Raw genomic sequence first — 25437 nt, 5'->3', positions numbered from 1 at the left:
TTTTTTTTTTTTTTTTTTTTTTTTTTTTTTGAGCCTTAGTTTTCTTTCTCTCTCTCTCTAACCAGGGATTTAATCCAGGGGTGCTTTACCACTGAGCTACATCCTCAGCCCTTTTAATTTTTTATTTTGGGACAGGGTCTTGAGGTCTTGCTAAATTGCTGAAGCTGACTTTGAACTTGCAGTCCTGCCTCAACCTTCCAAGTCCCTGGGATCACATGAGCCAGGACTCCTGCCCACTGAACCTTAGTTTTCTTGTTTATAAAATGAGGACCATAATCTCATCTTTAAGTTGTTGTTGTACCAGGGGTTGGACCCAAGGGCAAGTAACCATTGATCCACATCCCCAGCCCTTTTTATTTTTTATTTTGAGACAATCTCACTAGGTTGCTTACAGACTCACTAAATTGCCGAGGCTGGCTTTGAACTTGTCTCAGCCTCCCGAGCTGCTGGAATGATAAGTGTGTATCATCTTGCATGGCTATGAGAGGGTTTGTTTTTTTTTTTTTTAATTAATGAAGATTGCAAGTTATTATTATGAAAGTAAAGTGCTGTACAAACTGTATAAGCTCTGAGTTTTGCTTTTAGAGTGGCAATAGAACTGTCAGCGTTTTGTAAGGTTATGAAGGATAATGTAGATCATGTTAACTAATGTTGTGATATCAATCAGTTGAATATCTAATGGGCACCTGTTACATTCCAGGCATTATTTTAGGAGCTGAGAGCACAAGCATCCAATAAAATAATGTTTTGTACTGGTAGAATTTACATTCTGGTAGGTTATTATATAATAATAATTAGACAAGGACAAATAAGTAAATAGTAAGGTGAGTAGAAATACCAGCATGTGTGGAGGAGTGATGGTATTTTATATGGTTAAGGAACCACTTACTGAGCAGTGACACTTGAACAGAGACCTAGGTGAAGGTGGTAAGGATGCAAATCGTGAAGATAACTAGGGAAGAGGCCATGAAATGGGTTGGGTTTGGTGTGTTCCAAGCATGCACAGCAGGGAGACCAGTGTGGTTGGAGGGTTGGGAACAAAGGGGAAAGGAATAGAAAGTAGAATTAAAACAAATGGGTCTGGGATCAAATAATTATGATCCTGAAGACCATTTTGAGGATTTTGGTAGAGTTCTGAGTGGCATCATCTGTTATATTTTAAAAGGATTATGACTACTCTGTTGAGAAATAATAAAATTTAGGAGGTATCACTACCATCTAGAAATCTTTTGTAGTAATCCAGATGTATTAGTTATCAGTTGTGTGCAATAAACTACCCCAAAAGTAAGCAGTTTAAAATAATAGTAATTTATTGTCTCTCACATTTCTTGAGAATCAAAAATCCTAGTGTGGATTAGCTGGCTGTTTCTGGCTTAGGATCTCTAGGCTGCAGTCAGACTGACAACTTGAGCTGCAGTGATTTGAAGGCTTCAGCAGGGGCTGGAAGATGTGCTTCCAAGAAGGCTCACTCACAGCACTTTTGGCAGAAGGCCCAATTCCTTACCTCTGGGCCTCTTCACAGGTGCCTTTGTATCCTCAGTTCAGAATAGTTGGCTTCCCCCAGAGAGACTGATCAGAGACAGAGAGAAAGACAGTAAGCAAACAAGGAGCCATAGTACCATGTATGACCTTGTCTCAGAAATCATTTCTACTTCAGTCCAGCCCACACTCAAGGGAAGCAAATTAAGCGTTACCTCTTGAGGGAAAAGTATCAAAGAGTTTGTAGGCATGTCTCAAAGCCATCACACCAGGTTAAAGAGTGGCTTCGCTCAGGATGGTGGCAGTGGGGGTCTGGTATGAACAGCAGAATTTGCCAATGTGGAGGTTATAGGGCATGGCCGGGTGGAATAAGTCTGACTGTAAGGCTTTTGACTTGAGCAGTAGAAGTATGGCAGTGCCATTTACTAAAGTAGGGAAGATTGGAGCAGCAGCAGTTTACTTTTGGAGTAAATTGAGATAGATGCCTACTAGACATCTACTTGGAGAAGTTAAATAGATGTTTGATTATGGTATAGCAGGACAGAGTTCCAGAGGAAGGTGTGGGCTAGAGATGTAACCCTGAGGGTTATGGGTGTGTAGGTGCTATTTGAAGCTGTGCAACAGGATGCAATTTTCCTAGGAAATAAATGTAGGAGAAGAGGCCTGAGCCCTGGGCCCCCAATATTCAGATATCATGGAGATAAAGAGGGGCCAGCAACAAAGATTGAGTGGGAGAGACCATAAGTGAGAAGAGAACACAGGAACATCCCACATGTGTGACTTATATAAGGAGTTTCATGCTAACTCCCCGCACCTCCACAAGAAGCAGAAATGGAGCTAGATGCAGTGGTGCACACCTGTAATTCCACCGACTCAGGAAGCTGAGGTAGGAGGATTGTGAGTTTAAAGCCAGCTTCAGCAGCTTAGTGCAGTGCTAAGCAACTCAGACCCTGTCTCTAAATAAGATACAAAAAATGGCTGGGGATGTGGCTCAGTGGTTAAGCATTCCTGGGTTCAGTCCCTGGTACCAAAAAAAAGAAAAGAAAAAGAAGCAGCAGCAGCAGCAGAAATGGTGTCTGTACACAAAATGTCTCTATAGTGTTTTTACTCAGGAAATAAGATGTGTCCTTAAGTGCCTTTTCTTTTTTGCCATAAATGCCGAATTATATTTAATAATGCCAATCTGGTTCTTAGTCCTTGTAGTATTTATACCTCTACTCCAAGTTTAGGTGGAGTTGTTCCTCTTTTAAACTTTATTTAAAGACTCCTTTTAGAATATGTTGGATGAGAGCAGACTAAATACATTATTCATATCATTATTCTGCTACCTTCTACCTTAAGTTCACAGGCGGCTCTTGGTCTTGAGTTTGCTGCCCTTCTCAATCTGATTCTTTTTGTTTTTTTTTTTAATATATATTTTTTTAGTTGTTGATAGACCTTTATTTTATTTATTTATATGTGGTGCTGAGAATCGAACCCAGTGTCTCACACATGCCAGGCAAGTGCGTTACCGCTGAGCCACAGCCCCAGCCCTCAATCTGATTCTTGACAAAAGCGGGAAGTAGGTCCTGCTATTTCTGTACAACAGTGGCAGACTTGAATTCCTGAGTATTTATGGGATAAACTAATGCATAAAGAAAGTGAATCTGTTCCCTTTTCCTGCAGTAATAATAAATCCTATTCAGAGGCTTACAGTTTACAGGCTTCCTGGATGTTTGAATGCAATCTAATCTGTTACCATTTGCCAGCTACTGACCTTTTCCTTTTCTGGGGGACATGGAAACCTACCTTTCCTTTTGAGCTCTGCTAGTGTATCTAAAGTGTTAATAAAAGGGTGCTGAGCTATCTCCAGGAAGTTCAGAACTAAGTCTCAATTTTAGAAAGTTCCCTGATGTGATTTTTCTGTCCCTTCCTTTTTATTCTGATTTTAGTGAATTTCAGATTTACAATTTTTTGTTTGTTTTTTGTTTGGTACCAGGGATTGAATCCAGAGGTACCTTACCACTGAGCCACATCCCCAACCCTTTTTATTTTTTATTTTGAGACAGGGTCTTACTTAGTTGCTTAGTGCTTCACTAAGTTGCTGAGGCTGGCCTTGAACATGTGATCCTTCTACTTCATACTCTCAAATCATTGTGATTGCAGGTGTGTGCCACCAAACCTGGCCTTTGTTTGTTTGTTTGTTTTAATCATAACACTTCAAGTCCTTTTTTAAAATGAACTTTATTTATTTATTTTTGGGGGGGGTTCCAGGGATTGAACTCAGGGGCCCTCAATCACTGAGCCACATCCCAGCCACATTTTGTATTTTTTTTAGAGGCAGGGTCTCACTGAGTTTCTTAGCACCTCAGTGTGGCTGAGGCTGGCTTTGAACTCGCCATCTCCTGTCTCAGCCTCTGGGATTACAAGCATGCGCCACCACACCCAACTGAGCTTTATTTTTTAGAGCAATTTTAGATTTATGGAAAAATTGCATAGTACACAGGGTTTCTATTTACCCAGTTTCTGCTGTTAGTGATATCTACATTATTATGGTATATTTGCTATACTTTTCAATCATTTTTTTTAGATAAGTGGATATATAAACAAAATATGTGTAAATAAACTTATTTCATCTTTATAAACCTGTTTCCTTATCTGTTAAAAAAAGAGGGTTATACTAAACTTTTAAATAGCACTACAATTTTTAATTATCTGCAATTTTATATTTTTTAAATTATTTTATTTCTTTGTTGAAATATTACTGATATTATCTTCCCAAATAATGTTTGCATGTTACTGGCAACCTTATCCTAAAAGAGGATTAAATGAGAATTCTTGGAACTGTGACAAGGCTGTATATAGAGACATTAGGTTGAACTACAGGAAAGTGCCATTTCTGTAGGTTAAAAAATAAGGAGCAAATATCAGCAGTGTCCTATGGTTCAATCTGGTAATTTGGGATAGAGATTCAAAGGAGGGTAAGGGAGCCTTTGGTCCACTGAAGCTGCATGTGGAAAAGCCTGGCTCAACCCTCGAAGTATTAGGAGAGAAAAGGCACTTCAGTTCCTTTGAAGCAACTCAGATCTGCTCTTATTGTTGGTAGAGTGTTGGCAGAAATCCTGGGGTAAGCGAGCAGTTTTCTGGAAGGTCTGCCTCCATCCAGCAGAGAGGGATTGCACTCCATCAAACTCTGAAGAGCCAGCACTTCCTGGTGCAATGGTTAGTTGGTTTTGCAGCCCTGGTGGAAAGGAAGGGCAGAAAAGGAAGATGTTTGTAATTTGGGGAAGGCTGAATTACTTCCGCCTGGGTTATTGGTACCACCAGACCTTCACTGGTGCCACTCTACTGTCACTACTTTATTTATTTCTACTTTTGTCCTTTTTTTTGAACTGGAGATTAAACCCAGGGCTTTGCAAATGCAAGGCAGGTGCTTTGCCACTGAGTTATATCCCAGCCCTCATTGTTTTATTCTTAACTGCCCAGGAAAAGTTCTGAAGACTAAGGTGACTTCAGTTGTTCAGGATAAATTAGTAAACTGAGTTTTTCTCTATAACTCTAAGAAAAACAATAGCACGAGTACAATGATAAATGAGAACTGAAATCTGTTGTCAGTGTGAGGCAGAGAATAGTCATGGGACAGAGGAACTTTGGTGAACCAGAGAGTATATGCCTTATCCAAAGGGGACAGGCACTATTCAATTGCAACTTGGGTCATTTTATTGTGGGAATGTGGCTCAAAGGTCATTGTACTCTAATTTTCCAAAAGAGCCAGAAATAAGGGTTTTTGTTTTTCTAATATTTTTAGTAATAGATAGACAAAATACTTTTAATTTGTTTATTTTTTTATGTGGTACTAAGAATCAAACCCAGTGCCTTATACATGCAAGGCAAGTGCTCCACCACTGAGCTACAACCCTAGCCCAGTAATAACAGTTTTTAGTGTGTATTCCCCTAATTATAAATGTTGAAACCTAACTTGAATTTTTAAAAAATCATTGTATGTAGCTGGGCAGGGCAGTGACACACCTGATATCCCAACTACTTGGGTGGCCAAGGCAGGAGGATCACAAGTTCAAGGCCAGCCTCAACAATTTAGCAAGACCTTGTCTCAAAAAACAAAATAAAAAGGGTAAAGTGATAGCCTAGCTATCATTAGAGACCCTGGTTTTAATCCTTAGTGCTATAGGAGTCTCATTAAAGAAGTTGGGGTCTAATCCCACATAATGAATATTAGGGCCTACTTTTTCTTCNGACTGAGCTATATCCCTAGCCCCTCACATATTTCTTTATTATGCATTGTTGACAACTTACAGACAACTAAAATGATTTAGACAACTTCTGCCTTTGAGGGACTCACAGATTAGAAGGTAGATAAATAATGAAGATAAAATGTAATTAATCTGAACATTAGAATATATATTCTAGAATATATATGTATTTGAGAGAGTGAGTGAGTGTGTATGTGTGTATAGCTATGAAAGTGGTAACTTCCTTCTGGGAGCATATGATAGGAGGTGGCATTTGAGCCAGAATGTAAAAGATCTGCAGTTTGGTGCATGAAAGCATTTGCAGCCCCTAAAACCTCTAGTGTATGTAAATGCTAGATTTTCATTTGCTGGAAATACAGATACTCCTTAACCTTGCTGATGGGAGTCTTAGGGTTAATAACATGAAGGAACTCCCTGATCTCTCCTACACAGGTTGTAGAATAATTGTCAGTTTTAGAGACTTAAGAAATTCAGAGGTCATAGAGCTGGATGCCCTCATTTTTGTACAAGGGGACTGAAAGGAAAGTGGCACGCCTGAGGTCATAGCCCCCCATAATTTTTCTTTGCTACAATGCCTCCCCTCTCTTGGGTATATCCAAAGGTCACTCTTAGACTGGCTGCCTCTGCCTGCAGGTGGCCCATTGCCCAGGTAGGTGAGAATGGTTTACTATCCTGGTGCAACTGTTTTTTTGTTTTGTTTTATTTTTTCTCTCTCTCTTCATTATTGGGGTTTGAACCCATGGTGCTTTACCACCAAGCTGCTTTCCCAGCACATCCCCTGCATTTTTTTGAGATAGTGTCTTACTAAATTGCCTAGGCTGGACTTGAACTTGTGATCCTCCTGCCTCAGCCTCCTGATTTGCTGGGATAATAGGCATGTACTGTCTCACCCAGCCCACCCTTCTCTTTCTCTTTGGATCCCTTACCTGAAACATCAGCAACCCCTTTTCTTTGTCAGGGAGTCAGCTGTGTGACCTGGTACAAGTTGCTTGATCTTTCTAATCCTCCGTTTCTTCATCCATGTATAAAGAGCTAGAATAGCACATATGGTGAAGGGAGGTAGGAAGGTCTCAGAAGATTTCAAGATTCTTACATAGACACAATGACATAATGCATGTAAAACGCTAAAGCAACTGACCTGAATGATGATGATTCACATAATTCATAGCCCCCCAAGCTAGGTGAAATGCCTTCTTTTTTTTTTTTTTTCTCCATGCTAACCTGCACTCTTGTTGCATATGCTTCATTTTGTTGTAATTATTTGTGTCTGTTTCCCTTGCCAAACTAACAGCACGTTCAGTAATTCCTTCAACAAATGTCTTCATGGCTATGGTAGATATGAGGGATGCAGTGGTAAACCAGGAGCCCTTGGTTTCGTCAGTTTCCAAAGGCATGCCAGGAAATGGTATTCCTGTGAGCTTGTCTCATGATCCATTAAATTTGGGGAATGATCCTCATCAGAACCCCATCTTAGAGATTAGGATCTGTCTTAAATTTTTTTTTTTTTTTTTTTTAATGGAGTCTTGCTATGTTGGCCAAACTGGCCTTGAACTCCTGGACTCAAACAATCCTCCCATCTCAGCCTCCCAAGTAGCTGGGATTATAAGTGCTTACCATTTTTCCTGGATCTATCTTATTATGTTAGAGGTTCTGAGGAGTCCTGTAGTAGAGGAACCTGTTTACTTTGTCCAACCAAGTTTTGCCATATACAAGTTTGTTGAATAAATTTGGGTCATCTGGACTGTTCTTTCCATTTCAGTTGTGCTTTGGTCTCCAGCTCAAGAAGAAGTAGAAGTGGTACAGAAATGGTTAGAGAACCCTGCAGGGAGCAAACAGCCTCTGGATGCATAGGGACCTGTGGACTTGCTGTCTGATGCCCCCATGGAGACAGGAAGCACCAGGCTGAACGACATGAAGCCCCAGTCTCTGCAGCTGGTGCTGGAGGAGCAAGTGCTGGCTCTTCAGCAGCAGATGGCGGAGAACCAGGAAGTCTCCTGGCGGAAATTGAAGAGCTTCCAGGAGGCACAGCAAAGGCAAGCTGCCCTTGTGAGGAAGCTGCAGGCCAAGGTGAGCAGGGTAGCAGCTGGAAGAGGTAGAGCCAGGTGCGGGGGGATGGCTCACACCTAGCTTGGTGAGCTGAGGATCTGCATTGTTCAGCTTTCAAATATAGTTTCTTTGATCCTCACTACTACTTGACAAGGTCTGGATTGTGTCCCTTTTAAAAATGAATTTCACACAGAGGCACATGCCTGTAATCCCAGCAGCTTGGGAGGCTGAGGCAGGAGGATTGCAAGTTCAAAGCCAGTTCAGCAACAGCAAGGTAATAAGAAACTCAGTGAAACCCTGTCTCTAAATAAAATATAAAATAGGACTGGGGATGTGGCTCAATGGTTAAGCACTCCTCGGTTCAATCCCTGGTACAATAAATACATAAGGAAGCTGGGCATGGTGGTTCATACCTGTAATCCCAGCTAGTTGGGAGGATGAGATAGGAGTATCACAAGTTTGAGGCCAGCCTAGGCAACTTAATAAGGTCATATCTCAAAATGAAAAATAAAAAGAGCTGGAGGTGTAACTCAGTGGTAGATCACCCCTGGGTTCAATCCCCAGTACCAGGAGACAAAAAAGGTGGCATTTACAAGGGTTAAATTAGTTGCCCAGGGGCTGGGGTTGTTCCTCAGTGGTAGAGCACTTGCCTAGCATGTGTGAGGCCCTGGGTTCGATCCTCAGCTCCACATAAAGATAAATAAATAAAATAAAGGTATTGGGTTTATCTACAACTAAAAAAAAATTTTTTTTTTAATTAGTTGCTCAGGAGCTGGGGATATATAGCTGAGTTAGTAGAGTGCTTGCCTCGCATATACAAGGCCCTGAGTTCTATCCCCAGCACCACACACACACACACACAAAATTAGTTGTCCAGGCTTGTTCTTGTCTAGAGCTGAGATTTGACCCTAAGATTTATGGTTTTGTTTTTCTGATGTAAGAGGCATATTGAAAATATTCTTTTTATATCCAAATAGACAAATAGAAACTTTAAGATGTCACGGCCTTATCCCACCATCACCACCCAGTTCTTCTGTTCACTGCAGGTTGCCCAAATTATGAGGGAACTTTGGTTTGGGGTTTTTGTACCAGTTGTGTCCATTGCCTAGAGTGTGTTGTCTTTGCCTTAGGTTTTGCAGTACCGGAGCTGGTGCCAAGAACTGGAGAAGCGACTGGAAGCCACTGGAGTAAGTGAGGCTGAGTTCCATGTTCCCCTTGAGCCCTCAGTAAATGTACTTGTTAGGCTTTATTTTCTGAGGGTTTCCGGGATATGATAAGGGGTGTATGCTAGAAGTCTCTCTTCAGCCTCTGAAAGTTCTGTCAACAGCAATCTTCCTTGGACCTTGCTATGGCTGGTCTATGAGAGTCCATCCCTTGGTTTTCTAAGGACCAATGCAATATCAGGGGACTTAGCCCAGTGGGCGAGTGGAACTAGAGGGAGGAAATGCATCCTTTATCCAGCAGGTGTCATTGTTTCTCTGTGGTAGGAGAGGTGTTCCTCTAAGACCTACAACGCATGTCTACTCTAGAGGGATCTATTTGTATCTTGGCTGGGCAGAATTGGCTTTGAAAGACCCATTTGTCTTAGTTCCAGCTCCCTCAGGCACCTGATCACATTCTCCTCAGAAAAGTTCTGTTGCAGGAAGGAAAGAACCAAAACATATTGAGTACTTTCTTTGCAGGTAGGGCAAAGATTGTGGTATAATTATGTCACTTAGTCCACAAAAGAACTTTCTCAGAAGAGTGATATTACTTCCATTTTGTAGCTGAAGACACTGTAGCACCAAGAAGTTAAGTGACTTTACAAGGTCCAAAAATTATTATAGTAAAAATCAAGGCCATTAGTGAACAATAATCTTATGCTTCTTAGGTTCAAGGTTCTTTTTAAAACCAAATGCCATCTTTCAGAGGAGGTTATTGGTTCATTTTTGGAAAGAGGGATGCAGTGGATTTGCTTCCAGGACATAGTGATTGAGAAAAGAAAGGAAATTGCTATCGCGGGAGAAAGAATAAAAAGAAAGTGTGCTGCTATGGAAAGAGGCCTCAGGGAATTGGCTTGAGTGATGTTCTCTTTGGAAGTGAATAAGGCTTGTTTCTGTCTGGCAAAGGGGCCGATTCCTCCGCCTTGGGAAAGTGTGGAAGAGCCAAACCTGGAACAGCTGCTAATCCGATTGGACGAGGAGCAACAGAGGTGATGGACCCCATATTTTCTGACCTGAGTGTTTGGCCAGTGGGTGAAGAAGTCTGATGAAAAAACCGTCCTGAGGGCTAATATGGATTAGAACCATCCTGGCAATGGAAAATTCCAGTCATTGTCATCTCACTCTCAAGAGGTCTAAGGGGTGGCACAGACCTTTATTTTGCATTTGCTCTTTCCCCTCCCCAGTGCAGGTGTGAGAGTCTAGCAGAAGTGAATACTCAGCTTCGACTGCACATGGAAAAAGCTGATGTGGTGAATAAAGCCCTTCGGGAAGACATGGAAAAATTGACAGTGGACTGGAGTCGGGCCCGGGATGAGCTAATAAGGAAGGAGAGCCAGTGGCGGATGGAGCAGGAGGTAGGAAGGACAGAGAGCAGAACTGAGAGAAGAGGGCTGTGCATACTGAGTGCTGCCCTGGTCAGTGCTGGAAAGGATTAACTTCAGAAAATGGATGGAAACTGTTGTCATTAAAGCCTCTGACTATCCTTACCCATGCAGACGGCTTTGCCCATGCTAGCCAGGCCTGTGCTAGCAGCTCTGCTCTGTTAGGCTTTCTTAGTTCTGCGTTACCTACCTAGTCTAGGTCTTGCTGGTGGCATGATACTCAAAGCACTCTCTTCTTACAGAAGTGACTAGCTTTGATTTCAAATGGATCTGAAGGTTTACTGGTCCCCTTCAGCTGGAGATCTGCATAGCTAGATGCCGTGAAGGTGGTTACGAAGTTGCATGGAAAAGAAAAGACAGTTAGAGATCCTGAAGAATTTTCAGGTTCCAGCTAAAGGAAACCAATGTTTCTTGAGCCCTTGCTGTATGCAAGGTGACTTACATATGTTAGATCACTTACTTCTCCTTATAAGTTTATGATAATAGCCCCCATCTAAGCAGCCACTGCATCTCCTTTTCTAATCTAGCTGAGGGAAAGACTGTTTACCATCCGATGTCGTTTGTCCTTAAAGTCCCTTCTTTCACCCTAGTAGTCAGGAGTAATTCAAGACTCTTATACTGGCAAAAGATAGTACTCTGCCCTTGGGTATGACCCAGGTTTCTGAACACACAGTTCTTCAAGGACTATCTGAAGGGGGAACATGGTCGCCTTCTCAATCTATGGCGGGAGGTAGTGACCTTCCGACGCCACTTCCTGGAAATGAAGTCAGCAACTGACAGGTCAGTGTGGGAATAAGAAGGGAGGAGGTTTGCCCCTATTGATTCTGAACTTAAGGCAGTGGGCTGCTGTAGAAGGGGAATCAGGTGGAGATGGGGGGGTGCTATTGTTCATTTCAGGTGATTTTTTTCACATACCTGCCCCTCAGGCTTATTGGGCCTGATCTCCAAGTTCCCTTGGTTCCTATTGGAGTCTGCTCTTTTCCTTGCTTGTACTCAGAGATCTGACAGAGCTAAAGGCTGAACACGCGAGGCTTTCAGGGTCCCTGCTGACCTGTTGTCTACGCTTGACCGTGGGAACACAGTCTCGGGAATCCAGTAGATCTGGGAGAACCGACAAGAGTGAGCCACCCCAGCTGCTGCTCCTACTAGCCAAGACTCAGGAGCTAGAGAAGGAAGCCCATGAGAAGAGCCAGGAGTTAATACAACTCAAGAGCCAAGGGGATCTGGAGAAAGCTGAACTTCAGGATCGGTGAGATGGCCTGAGGTCCCAGGAAAGGCTCCTTGAGGGAAAACTGACTCATTCGAGAGTTATGGAAAGGCAGGAGAGAAACCAAGAGTGTTCCTACCATGAGAGGGAAAATAGATGTGCTGGGATAGTCTAGTTTGAAACCCAGTGCCGTAGTTGGGGCTTTCACTGACCTCTGCCCTCAGATTACCTTGTAGCTCAGTTTTTCTCGTGTAGATTTGTATAGCTAGCTGTGACTCTGTCCTCTATCAATACCAAACTATTTGCCATACCCAGAATTACCAGTTCTTCCATGTTTCTCTGCCTTTGTATATGTTGACCTTGGCCTGGAATGCCACCCTCCCTTCCCCTCTGCTTTATCCTCTAAAGCATAGATCACATGTCACCTCTTCTACAAAACCTTCTGTGAATTTAGTAGTCTGTTATGTTACTTTGTCCCTGTGGTCTTTTGGCCTGCTTGTTACAGCATTGATCTCATTGTATTCCATTAATTATTTAGTTTCTTGCTGATTTTTTATTTTTGCGGTGCCTGGGGATTGAACCCACGGCCTTTGTGTGTGTTAGGCAAATGCTATACCACAATAACACGAGTATTTTAATTCTGGGTTTATAATGAAGTGGGATTTTTATTTTTTTGGTATTGAGTATTGAATTCAAGGGCATTGTATCACTGAGACACATCCCCAGCCCTATTTTTTGTACTTTATTTATACGCAGGATCTCACTGAGTTGCCTAGTGCCTCGCTTTTTGCTAAGGCTGGCTTTGAACTCTCAATCCTCCTGTCTCAGCCTCCCTAGCAGGCGGGATTACAGGCGTGTGCCACCATGCCGGGCATGAAATGGGATTTTTAAATGATGATAAGAAGGGCAAAAATTTTATGTCTCTAGTGCTTTGCACTTATCTCCATATAGTAGACACTAAATAAATGTTTGTTGAATGATACAATAATTAAACGAATGACCATGTGGTGAGTTGGGCTCTTGGAATTGGTACATGATATAATTATTAAGATTTTTTATAGAAATATTTAAACCCCTGAATAATATTCATTTAAGAAATACTTGTGGACGGGTGCAGTGGCTCATGCCTGTAGTTCCAGCAGCTTGGGAGACTGAGGCAGAAGGATCACTAGTTCAAAGCCAGCCTCAGCAATTTAGCAAGGCACTAAGCAACTCAGTGAGACCTCTAAATAAAATACAAAATAATGGTTGGAGATGTGGCTCAATGGTTAAGTGCCTCCTGAGTTCCATCCCAGTACACCCCATCCCCACCCCCTGGCAAAAAAAAAGAAAGAAATACTTGTTTAGCCACCCACATGATGCCAGGCACTAAGCTCCATGATATAGTGTTAAGCAATAAAGATGTCACTGACTTTAGAGTAATATCAGGGAGATTGACCATATTCTATCCGAATCACCCCTTCTTTTTCCCTATCAGAGTCAGAACCTTGGGCTGGAGGGACTTGGGACTATCCCATGTGTCAATTTCGATATTCTTATTGGCTTCAGGGTGCTTGACTTCAAGATCAAGCGAGGCCTGGAAGGGCCTGGGCCAGGGCTTTCCTTCAGCTCTTGGCCCCCAAACACAAGTTCCAGCCTTGAGATGTGGTAAATCCCTGCATGTGTTTGAGTGGCTTTTGGCTTCCTGCTCCCAGTTCAAAGCTAGTAGCTTCACATGGTATTCAGGGAGTGCCCAAGGGATTCTGGGGAGCTGCAGTGGAAGTGTCTTTTGGGGCTGGGGTGTGCTGCATAGTAGCTTTACCTGCTCCATGGGATGCCTAAGTGACAGTGCTGTGCTCTTCTCGTTAGAGTGACCGAGCTCTCTGCTTTGCTGGCCCATTCTCAGAAGCAAAATGAAGATTATGAAAAAATGCTAAAGGCTCTGAGAGAGACAATGGAGATCCTGGTACATAATCCTTTGTTCTGGAAAAGAATTGGGAGTGGGCTTGTAGGTTCCTTCCTCCTTTATAAACAGGTAGTATAGACTACCATGAAATGTTTCTTAATGAAGTTCTCCAAAGCCAAAAAAATATATTTTGATTGAATCTGACAATAAACCCATGAATTTATTCATTCAAAAAATATTATTAACTGTTCACTATCTCAACTGTTTTCCTGGGAAAATTATAATGGCATATGGATGCCATGTGTTCTTTTCAGAGAGAAGTAGCATATACTTTAAGAGACACAATGTCAAATTAGCAGGTTACCTGGGGAATAAATGAGGAATATGGCAATTTTTAGCCTGGAACAAAAGGACTTGAAGAAGTCAGGGTGTCTGTCTTCACACATGGAAGTCTGACATTGGGGGGAAAAGATTGATGCATTTAATGTTTTCCAGGGCAAAACCAACATCAGAGGTTAGATATCATAGGGTAGGAGGTTTGGCTCACAGCTAGAACTACTTGAATGGTCTATCTTTTTTTTTTTTTTTAATATTTTTTCAGTTGTTGACAGACCTTTATTTTATTCATTTTCTTATACGTGGTGCTGAGAATCAAACCCAGTGCCTCATACATATCAGGCAAGCGCTCTACCACTGAGCCACAATCCCAACCCCATTGAATGGTCTGTCTTATTAAAGGAGCAAAGCTTTGATTACTGACTTAACATGTGACAGGGATGTTATTAAAGAAGTTCTTTAAAGTTGCATGTTAGAACCTCTGGCTTGATTCCATATTTTCCTTTATTTCTATGAATTTTCAGATTTCTGATTTTAAGCAGCTCCTGAACCCCTGTCTGTATTCACACCCCTAATTTTTTCATCCAGACTGGAGTCACCTGGGAGCTGGACTTGTTTGTGTTTTCTTGATTTCTTTCTTTTTTTTTTTTTTTAAATATTTTTTTTAGTTGTCAATGGACCTTTATTTTATTTTATTTTATTTATATGCGGTGTTGAGACTTGAACCCAGTCTCAACATGCTAGGCAAGCCCTCTACTGCTGAGCCATAACCCCAGCCCTCTTGATTTCTTTTTGTCAAGAATTTGCCTGTTCAGACATCCATGGGGCTTAGAAGTAAGTGAATGAAGTGGATGAGTTGCAATACTTCTTGTTTTCCAATGCTATCTTGTTTAGTTTTCAGTAAAGCAGGGGAAACTTGAGTTCAGTACTAAGGAAACAGTGAGGAGTGGCAAGGAATGAAAGACCCCAAATAAATGTCTCATCTTGAGGAGGTATCCATTGTTCAACTTCAATAAATAATTATCATCTAGGAATGGGGGCTGGGTGAAGCTCATTTTTAACTTTTTTGAGAGAAGCCAGAACTTCAGACTTTTTGCAAAGTCTCTCCCTTTATACGTGTTGATTCAAATTTTGGCTAAATAAAACATTACTACAGGTCTGTGTTTTCAAGCCTAACATAAGTGCAGTAGGAAGAGAGGAAATCTTGAGTCTTCAAGATTATTACTAGCTTTAGGGCTAGAGCTGGTTTATAGCCATGGCTCTCTGGCATCGATTTACTATTTGGAGGCAGCGGCCATCCCCCATCCAATAATAGCTGACATCTGTTGAGTGTTTGCTTTGTATCAGCACGATGTTGTAGAATTTATGTGCAGCTTTTAATTTAAGACTCCAAAACAACTTATGGAAATAGTTGCTGTTAATTTTCCTATTTTTAAGAGAAAAGTTCAAAGAAGAAATTGCCGAAAGTTACCAACCTAGTAAGTGATAGAGCAAGAACCCTAACCTGGGCAGGCTAATTTGGAGCTTTTAATCGCTTCATCTGAACTTTTTATCATCACATTGCATTGTCTTCGGACTTCTTGGAAAAGTGGGGTTGACAGAATGAGCAGAATAAGACTTTGGTTGATTTGGGGTCTGTAATTACAAATTATTTTTTGAGAGTTTGGCTCTTAGGCTCTACTCTTTTTTTATATTTTTTATTGTAATTTTTTTTAGTTGTAGTTGGACACAATATCTTTAATTTTATTTATTTGTTTATTTATTTTTATGTGGTGCTGAGGATCAAACCCAGGGCCTCACACGTGCAAGGCAAGCACTCTACCATGGAGCTACAGCCCCAGCCCTCTATTCTATTCTTTATGCAGGAGTCAAATCACACAGAATTAATGGAACATGAGGCATCTCTTAGTAGGAATACCCAAGAGGAAAAGTTGTCTTTACAGCTTGTGATCAAGGAGATAACACAGGTACTGGTAAGCCTGCTGTCATGGTACCTAGGTAATGCTTCATTCCTCTCCCCAGTCTTCCATGTCCTCTCACATGCCTAGATTTCCAGTCTCTTGAGGTTTGGACTTAGGGTCTTGTGGGATGAATGCTCTGTATTTGAAGATGAGATCCTTAAGGGATAGGTAAGCATTCATATCCTGGCACTATGTGGTGGGACAGGACCTCTTTCCTGTCACCAGCTGCAGTTCTCAAGCCAGAGAATAGATTCTGGTCTTTTGTCACTTCAATAGCCTCTTCTTCCTTTGTTCCCTTATTTATTATTATCTCAGAGAATGTTCTGGCCTTGTTGCTAGTCTTAGATTTGGGTGACCACAGGTGGAGTGTTGAAGAAATGAGCCTTTTTTTCTCTCAGATACCTACTCTAACCCTCAGGGAAAGGACCCGAGAAGGAAAACCTCAGATTCTTCTGGCTGTAGTGTGAGCTAAGCTCCTGCATGGACTCCAGGCTTCAGTCAGTAGGGTGGTAACAGTGTTGTGTTGGTTTTCAGGCCTTGGTGGAAGAAGGGGACAACACTGGCCAAGGCTCTGGTCATGAGAGCTCTTTGAAATTGGACTCTAGTGGCTTCTCCTCCCACTTTGATTCCCAGGATCCAGACAAAGCTCTTACTCTGGTGCGTTCAGTGCTGACTCAGAAACACCAGGCTGTGCAGGTAAGGCTCCCTAGTGTTCCTCAGTCAATAACGTGGCAGCTAAACTGACAGATGCCCCAAGTACCTCCCTAGCGTGGACTATCCCTTTCAGTGGACCAGTCATGAGGTGTCTATTCAACACCCCAGAGTGCTCCTTAGAATTTCTCCATGTCTGCCCAGTTATACTGTGGGTAACAGGCTGATTCTCCATGCCTGTGGCAACTTCACATTGTACAACAGTGTTTATTACTATGAAAAGAGCTATGGTAGGGTATGGGTATGAGTTCCCCCAATCTGAGGGACCTAGGCACACTTGCCATCCCCCCATGCCACTGTACTTTTGAAGATGATGAACTCTTAACACTCTAGAGCTCCAAAAGCAAATAACCCCTTGTCCTCCGACTTTTCAACCAGTCACATCTCTATTCCCAGCTTGCCCTTGTACCAATGCCTAACCTCATGTCCAAATGGACTTTCAGACTTCTGAAATCCCTCCTTTGCCCTTGCCCTCTTGCTTATCTCGTTTCTACTGCTGTCCCTCCACAGGACCTAAGGCAGCAGCTTTCAGGCTGCCAGGAAGCAATGAGCTTCTTGAAGCAGCAGCACGATCAGTGGGAGGAAGAGGGCAAAGCCCTGAGGCAGCGGCTGCAGAAGCTCTCTGGGGAGCGGGATGCTCTGGCAGGGCAGACTGTGGGCCTCCAGGGCGAGGTGGACACTCTCAGCAAGTGAGCAGATGGGCTGTTCATCCCTACTCCCATGTCTGGTCTCTGTCCTCATCCACACCCATTTACCAGTACCCATTATATCTTTGGTCAGCTCCTCCTGTCATCCCTGAGATCCAGGGCTGCTTTGCTTTGTGTTCTATTTAACAAGCTTTTGGGTTTTTGTGTTTTGAAATGATTAAAAAACAGTTTCCTGCTCAAAAGGAAAGATGGAATGTTCTCCTTTGACCTTGTGATGTCTGCTTCCAGCAAGGATTTTAGGTCCCAAGATCTGCTCATTTCTGGTTTCTTCGTTCCAGGGAGCGAGAGCTCCTGCAGAAGGCCAGGGAAGAGCTGCAGCAGCAACTAGAGGTGCTGGAACAGGAAGCATGGCGGCTCCGAAGGGCAAATATGGAGCTACAGCTGCAGGGTGACTCTGCCCAGGGGGAGAAGGAGGAGCAGCAGGAAGAGTTGCACCTGGCTGTTCGGGAGAGGGAGCGTCTGTAAGTGTGACCAGTCTCTTCCTCTCTGGCCTTCCTTTAGTTCCACACCCTCCCCGACCTGCTCCTCTATTTTAGAAAGTGGACTGTCTAGAAGCCTGGCACAGAATGGGTAAAATTAGCTTACTACTTTCCTTTGCAGAAAGATGAATACACAAAGTGCATCCAGACTTTGTTGAGCACCCATAGAGATGAGGCACTGTGAGGAATATAAAAATGAATAACAGATAACCTCATCTCAAGAAACTTGCAATAGGGCTGGGGATGTGGCTCAAGCAGTAGCGCGCTTGCCTGGCATGCATGCGGCCTGGGTTCGATCCTCAGCACCACATACAAACAAAGATGTTGTGTCCGCCAATAACTAAAAATAAATAAACAAATAAATATTTAAAAAAAAAAAAAAAAGAAACTTGCAATAATGGAGAAGACACAAGTAAACAACTGTGAAATGAGAGTAGATGAAGTATAAGTATAAATAGGCCTTCGAACCTGTTCCTTTTGTAGCATAGGAGTAACAGTTAATTATTGAGAACCAGGAAGAGCTTTAAGGAGTAGGAGATGGTTTGAGTGGGACCTTGACCTATTTTGATAGTGAATAGGAGAGAGGCTAAAGGAACAGTATAGCAAAGAAAAGGAGGCAAGAATGTTCATGGCATGTTCGGAGTAGGCTGGGATGCTAACAGATGAGCAGAGAAGTAACAGGAAATAAACTTTGCTTTCAAGAAGGGAATTCGAGAGTCAATATTAAATCTATGAATTCTCTTATATGATGTTGCACAAGGAACAGGGACTTTAGAGGTGAATGAAGGCTTGGTTTAGATTCTGGATCTGCCACGGACAGATTATTTGTAAAATGGGGATAAGACTATTTACCTTGAAGAATTAATGGAAAAAGTGTTTTAGAAAATGTCAGCATAGAGCCTAGCATACAGTAGATCTTGAATAACTGGTAGCAGGGTTATCTTTTCTTCACCCTTGGTATATTCCCCTCCTCTTCTGTACCCTAGTTCTTTGCAACTAGTGGGCATGAAGAGTAGAAACTTGAAAGACTGCCAAAAGGGTCATGCCCTGTCCTAGGAAGGATCTCCTCTGCACCAAGTAGAAGGCAGACAATCTGCAAATAGTTATATTTTTAAAACTTATCTTACCTGACTTGATGACATAGTTATATGATTCAAAAGGAATTTTAAAAGATTTACAAAAGATAGACACATGAAGTCTTACTTCCATCTTTGCTTTCTACATCGTTTCCCTTCCTCCTCTAAACTATTTAAATTAATTTCTTGTTTATCTTTCCCATGCTACTTCATGCAAACATAAGCATAGATTCTTCTTTCTCTCACTTTTTTTGCATAAAGAAATGTATACATTTTGCATATATATATTATATAAAAAATGCACATGTGCCAGGCACATTGGTGCACACCTGTAATCCCAGTGGCTTGGGAGGCTGAGCAGGAGGATTGCAAGTTCAAAGCCGCCTCAGCATTGGCAAGGCACTTAGCAACTCAGTGAGACCCTGTCTTTAAATAGAATACAAAATAGGACTGGGGATGTGGCTCAGTGTTTGAGCGCCCCTGAGTTCAACCCCCAGTACCCCCCCCCAAAAAATGCACATGTGTACTGTTCTTCATCTGACTTTTTTTACTTAGCATATTAGAGATCATTTCTTATCAGTTTTTGGAGACTTTTCTCATTCTTTTGCATAGAAAATGTAATTATATTCATGTTACCTTTTGGGTGACCACTTCCAAAGACTTACTCTAGCCCCATCTTCTTCGTTTCTCAGTCAGGAAACACTGGTGGGCTTAGAAGCCAAGCAGTCAGAATCACTCAGTGAGCTAATCACACTTCGGGAAGCTTTGGAGTCAAGTCGCCTGGAAGGGGAGTTACTGAGGCAAGAGCAAGCGGAAATGGCAGCAGCACTGGCCAGGGTGTGTAGGCCTCCTCTTTACTTACTGGGTGGATGGCTTAGGAAGTTGGGTTCCCAGAAAAAGGGCATGTAGCTGCCTCATTCTCTTTGCCCTTTAAGCTGTGACCCTTGGGTTTCTTTCCTCCATTCCTAGCCTGCTTCTGGGTTCTCTCCCTCTGAATGTACCCTCTATGTTGGAATTAGATGATGGTTATGGTCAGCCTTTTAAAACCATTCAGTGGCTTCCCAGCTCTGGAGCTGCATTCAAAGACTTGCCATCTGCCTCAAACTGTGTGTCTAGCCTCCCGGTCCACTCCAAACCCACCCTAACCCCTGTTGTCCTTTGCTCCATGCAGCATTAGTTGCATTCTCAGTTTTGTTATGTTCCTTCTTGACCCTAGTATTCTGCATATGCTTTTTCCTCTGCCTGGACTGCTTCTTTCCTTCCCCTTTAACCAGGAACTGTTCCTCATCTCTCAATACCCAACTTAATTGTTAACTCCTCTACCAAGCATTTTTGACTCTTCCAAATTGAATGAATGACTTCTTTGAGTTCCCCAGAGCACTTTGGGTCTATATTTCTATAGTGTCCTCACAATTGTGCTTGTTCATTATGTCTGTGCCTCTATGCTGTGAGCTCCTGTCTTACACCTCAATGAAGGAATAAATGGGCAAAGGGAAAACTTGTTTAGAATGTAGGGGAAGGGATGGAGTGCTAACTGATATTTGCACCAAAAGCAGCAGGTGTTGGGAATGTGAACTGTTTACAGTTTTAAGAAAACTAGGAATGGGAAACGCTTTAACCCTCTTTGATTTGTAGGCAGAACAATCCATTGCAGAGCTTTCAAGTTCTGAGAACAGCTTGAAGGCAGAGGTTGCCGATCTTCGGGCTGCAACTGTCAAGCTCAGTGCCTTAAATGAGGCTTTGGCGTTAGATAAAATTGGACTGAACCAACAGCTTCTCCAGGTGAGCAGAGATTTGTCTGATCTCCATGAAGGGCTGGAACCTGACTGAGACGCCAGTGACAAGCAAAGCTGATGCCCATATTAGGGCAGACTCCTTAAGGGATTAGCTCCCAAATGTAGTTTTGTTTGTTTCTTTCTTTTTTTTTTTTTTTTTCCTGGTACTGGGGCACTCTACCACAGATCTATACCCCCAGCCTTTTTTATTTTGAGACAGGTTCTTGATAAATTGCTGAGACTGACCTCAAACTTGAGATCCTCCTGCCTCAGCCTCCCTAGCAGCTGGGATTATAGATGTGCACCTCCATGCCTGGCATCAAACAGTTCTGAAATGAACAAAAGGAACATTTACTGTACACTGGAGAGCAAAGGATTAGATTTGAGAATTAGAAATACTCCTGTCCCACACTTTTAGCAGAACCACCTTTGTATAGGCTTTAGGGAGAGTCATCAGAACTGGGAAGGGATTGATGTCCTCTGGAAGCAAGACCAGGTTTTTAATCCTATTAGGTGAAATATTGGCAATCACTAGAAAATAATCCACCAAAGAGCCTAAATCCTCCAAAATCTCTACAGGTTATAAATTTAACCTATAATTTTAGCAAAGGACCATACTTACTCCCCCTGTTCTCTTGAGCTCCAGAAATATTCTGTTCTATTATTCTGAATTATTTGAGAACGGAATTTTGCCCTTTTTTAAATCTCCATCTCCAGCATCCAGCCTATCCTGTACTTAAAATACAAGCACCAGATCAAATGAATAGATTTCCCCCCATCTTCATTTTTGGAGAATAGATTCACATCTCACTTGGATTTTGGTTTTCAGCACTTGAGACCCGTTAGGGAAACTCTAACCACTTGTCTTTGATGACCTGTACCCCCTTTCCTTTTTGGCCAGTAGTTGGAGCATGACAACCAGTCTGTGTGCAGCAGAGTAGAGGTGGCAGAGCAGGCGAGAAATGCTTTGCAGGTAGACCTGGCAGAGGTAGAGAGGAGCAAGGAAGCACTGTGGGAAAAGAAAACTCACCTGGAGGCTCAGCTGCAGAAAGCTACAGAGACTGGAGCTGAGCTACAGGCAGAGCTCAGGAGCATCCAAGAAGAAAAGGAAGAAATTAAAGAGAAATTAAATGAGGTGAGAAGACAGTTATACAGTGGACACCATTAATTAAGATACTACTCATTGTAAAAAATAAAACATGATGAAAATGACTCAGGGAAAGTCTTATTTCCTAGAAATGACCCGTGTTACTTGTTTGTGGTCTAGCTTCCTATTTTTTAAAGTAATTCCTACAAGAATCTGCTGATTCCTTACTTCTTCCTACCCACCAGTTTGAATTAGATGCTTCTCCTATATGCTCTGCCAACACCTCATGCTTATTTCAACATCTGCACCATTCATACTACAGTTATCTGTTTCCATGTCCGTCAGGCAAGGCTGTGTCTTATTATTGTATTCCTTTGGCTGTTAGCTCAGCGCTGAACACATAACAAGGCTAATCAGTACATTTATTTCTTGAACCAATGAATGACCTGGCCCAAAGGTCATCTTTTTCCTTCACCAAGCCTCTCATAATAATTATACATAATCTTCCATTTCAGAATCCCTTCCTCAGGTCACTGGTCACTTTCTTCCTGGTATTATATGCATCCTATTTCTGAAAACTAAAAGTTCTTATGTGCAGGTCTTCTGTCCCCAGCAGAGAGTCTTGCTCATAAAAGAGCATCCTTTCAGGGCTGGGGCTCTCTGGGTTGCTCAGGGAAATAGATAAATGCCAGTGTTATTAAGTGAGCAACATTCAGATTTACAGTGCTGGGCCCAGAATCTCTGAAGCACCAATGGCCCTAACCTGGTATTAGCAGACCAGGGGAATTTTGCCTCTACTCTATATCTCACTAATTTCTTCCCCTCAGGCACTTTACCAGCAGGAGGCAGCTACAGTTCAGCTTGAACAGCTGCATCAGGAAGCAAAGCGACAGGAAGAAGTGCTTGCCAGGGCAGTCCAGGAGAAAGAGTCTCTAGTAAGAGAGAAGGCTGCTCTAGAGGTGCGGCTGCAGGCTGTGGAGAGAGACCGCCAGGACCTTGTTGAACAACTTATGGGGCTTAGGTAAGGCTTTGATCCAGTTCAGCCACGCTTAGAGAGCTTCACAAGGCAAAGGGTAGCCAAGCTAACTTCTGTGCCCTAAGTATATGACTTCCAAGTGAATTATGAATTTATAATTGCCCCCACTAACTTCTCCAGGTAGCCAGTACTTAGAACTCCACTCCTTTTAAGGAAAGGTAAGGGCATTGATGGGTAAGATCTCTTCCTGTATCCTAAACTTCACAGCTCGGCCAAGGAACAGCTGGAGAACAATCTGTTTGAGGCCCAACAACAAAATTCTGTGATAGAGATCACCAAGGGACAGCTAGAGGTCCAGATTCAAACTGTCACTCAAGCCAAGGAAGCAGTCCAAGGTGAGAACCCAAATGGGATGGGGTGTACTCTATCCATGGGGATGGTGAAAGTCAGGAATGCAGTGGGATGCTATTAAAGCTTTTCTCCAGCCAGCGCAGGGCCTCTGAGATGGGAGTTGCTCATAAGGTTCATGGGGAGCAGAAGAATATTATTAGGTAAAAGGAGCAGGGGCAGAGGCTCAGAGAGCTGATCCTCTTTCTGGAATCCTAGGGGAAGTGAGGTGCTTGAAGCTAGAACTGGAAACTGAACGGAGCCAAGCAGAGCAGGAGCGGGAGAGAGCAGCCAGAAAGTTGGCCCAGGCTGAGCAAGATGGGCAGATGGCCCTGGAGCAGCAGAAGGTGGCCCATGAGGAGGAGGTCAAACAGCTTCAGGAGAAATGGGTAGGTGGTGAATGTGGCTGGGGTTGGGAGAGGCAGACGTGATTTCCCTTCTGTGAAAGGGCACCACCTGCTGACTCTTGGTCTAGGTGTTACTGCTTACAGGAGTGGTTTGGACAGCATGGTATAAATAACTTCTAGGTATTAAATGAGTTAATAGCTGGGCACAGTGGAACATACCTGTAATCCCAGCAAGTTGGGAGGCTGAGGTGGGAGGATCATGAGTTCAAAGCCAGCCTCCCAACTTGGGTGGGCTCACCAGCATGCTGAGCATAGTGCCCACTGTATTTACCAGCTTTTGATGAAAGAAGTGGTCACTTGCCTGGCTCTTACCTACCCTCTGAACTCATTCAAGACAAACCTGCCAGGTGCACTCCTAGAAATCATAGACTGCCCACAGCCTGCACAGTGTCAGTAGCCTGCTAGTATTGCCTACTGCACCTGCAGGACTCGGAATCTTGGCCACACAAGGCTGGCAGGGGACATAGTGGGGCAGTGCACAATGTTGCCACAACCTTGAGATCTCTCCTCACCTCACTAACTCTTCTCACCCTGGACCTTACCCCTACTGTGATCCCTCACCTGACCCTGTGCCCTATCCTCATGCCACACCAGCATTGTTTTCTTGATACTTACCTTCCCTAGCCATGACACCTTTCCCCACATCCTTTCTCACCTTATTTGATTTTTTTTAATAAATCTCATTTGACTGCAAAATTTTAGTGAGACAGATAAGGCAGATTATTAAGCATTACTTTAAGTTGAGGAAACAGGCTTAGCCGGGTATCGGGCTCACGTAGCTAGTAGTAGAGAGATTCTACTTTCAAACCAGTTCTTTTGCCTTCTCTCCCCACCCATTCGGTTCTAACAGCATTTCCTTTGCATGGCCAGGAGAAAGAGCACTTCCGGCTTCAGAAGGAGCTGAATAAGGCCCTGGAGAGCCTAGAGAGAGAAAGAATGGAGCTGGAAATAAGACTGAGGGAGAAACAAACAGAAACTGAAGCCATCCAGGCACAGAGGGAAGAGGAACGGACCCAGGCAGAGAGTGCCCTCTGCCAGGTGGGAAGCTAGGACAACTGGAGTGGCACATCCATTACCATTGGTGACCCCAACTATTTTCTTTTGCTGTCCTTAGAACAAGCTATAGAAGGGCTTCCAGAAGAGAATGTAGTACCCACTTAGTTGCCAGCGAGCGGGGTGTTCTACACCGTTAGCTGCAGGGCTTCAGTATGTCGTACTTCCTGGAGGAGGGCTGACATTTACCACATCCTGTCGGCTTGCAAACCAGTGGCTACCTTCACACTTCCTGGTTCTCAGTCAGTGGGCTCAGACCTTCCTTTGCCATCAGCCCCCACCCCATTTGCTGGAGGGGCCCTAGAGCAGCAGCTGGGCTGTGCTTTTGTCCTCCTGGGCGAGCATGATAACCCTTGCCCTTTCTGCTTCTCCACAGATGCAGCTGGAAACAGAGAAGGAGAGAGTGTCCCTCCTTGAGACACTGCTACGGACCCAGAAGGAGCTGGCAGATGCCAGCCAACAACTGGAACGGCTGAGGCAGGACATGAAGGTTCAGCAGTTAAGAGAGCAGGTATGGAGGGTGGTCTTAGGCGTTCATTCACCCATTCAACAACTAATAGTACTTTAGCACTTCTTATGCACCAAGTACTAGGCTATGGGCTGACATGTGACAAGTACATAAAGGGGTGGCTCAGTGGTCAATGTGATAGACCTGGTCCCTGCCCACAAGAAACTTACACTGTGGTGGCAGGGACAGATGTGAAATGAGCAGACACAAAATAAATGATATGATTGTTTTATAATTAGTTTGTAATAAGTGTTCCAATAGAAATAAAAAGAATGATGTAATTGAGAGTGGTTCAAAGGAGGCCACTTAGGACAAGGTGGGCAGGGAAGACCTCACTAAGAAAATCACATTTGAGGGCTGGGGTGTGGCTCAGTGGTAGGGCATTCGCCTAGCACGTGCAAGGCCCTGGGTTTGATCCTTAGCACCACATTAAAATAAAGGTGTTGTGTCCAACTACAACTAAAAAATAAATATTAAAAAAAAAAATGACATTTGAAGGGCTGGGGTTGTAGCTCAGCAGAAG

General features: G+C 43.1%; 1 protein-coding gene across 7 annotated transcripts in view; it reads left to right on the top strand.

Annotated features, from left to right (window-relative positions):
- The first annotated feature begins 7460 nt into the window (after positions 1 to 7460).
- The window catches only part of Cep250 (centrosomal protein 250), a 36817-nt gene continuing 18840 nt past the window's right edge, over positions 7461 to 25437 (top strand). For 2 of the 7 annotated variants that reach the window (XM_048811064.1, XM_048811062.1), the window contains exons 1-19: positions 7461 to 7796; positions 8906 to 8962; positions 9884 to 9966; positions 10167 to 10332; positions 11033 to 11139; positions 11357 to 11608; positions 13415 to 13580; positions 15653 to 15760; positions 16283 to 16444; positions 16970 to 17148; positions 17445 to 17627; positions 19414 to 19558; positions 20357 to 20503; positions 21401 to 21631; positions 22411 to 22604; positions 22827 to 22954; positions 23166 to 23335; positions 24224 to 24391; positions 24783 to 24917. In XM_048811064.1, coding sequence (XP_048667021.1) covers positions 7611 to 7796; positions 8906 to 8962; positions 9884 to 9966; positions 10167 to 10332; positions 11033 to 11139; positions 11357 to 11608; positions 13415 to 13580; positions 15653 to 15760; positions 16283 to 16444; positions 16970 to 17148; positions 17445 to 17627; positions 19414 to 19558; positions 20357 to 20503; positions 21401 to 21631; positions 22411 to 22604; positions 22827 to 22954; positions 23166 to 23335; positions 24224 to 24391; positions 24783 to 24917 — 2967 coding nt within the window. In that variant the 5' untranslated portion in view covers positions 7461 to 7610. Of the gene's footprint in view, positions 7797 to 8905; positions 8963 to 9883; positions 9967 to 10161; positions 10333 to 11032; positions 11140 to 11356; positions 11609 to 13414; positions 13581 to 15652; positions 15761 to 16282; positions 16445 to 16969; positions 17149 to 17444; positions 17628 to 19413; positions 19559 to 20356; positions 20504 to 21400; positions 21632 to 22410; positions 22605 to 22826; positions 22955 to 23165; positions 23336 to 24223; positions 24392 to 24782; positions 24918 to 25437 lie in introns of those variants that run through there. The other 5 variants (XM_048811063.1, XM_015481276.2, XM_015481267.2 and 2 more) reach the window with 5 other exon arrangements.

The sequence above is a fragment of the Marmota marmota genome, unplaced genomic scaffold (assembly GCF_001458135.2).
Source record: "Marmota marmota marmota unplaced genomic scaffold, marMar, whole genome shotgun sequence".
NCBI lineage: Eukaryota > Metazoa > Chordata > Mammalia > Rodentia > Sciuridae > Marmota > Marmota marmota.
This window is presented reverse-complemented; position numbering and strand designations above follow the sequence as displayed.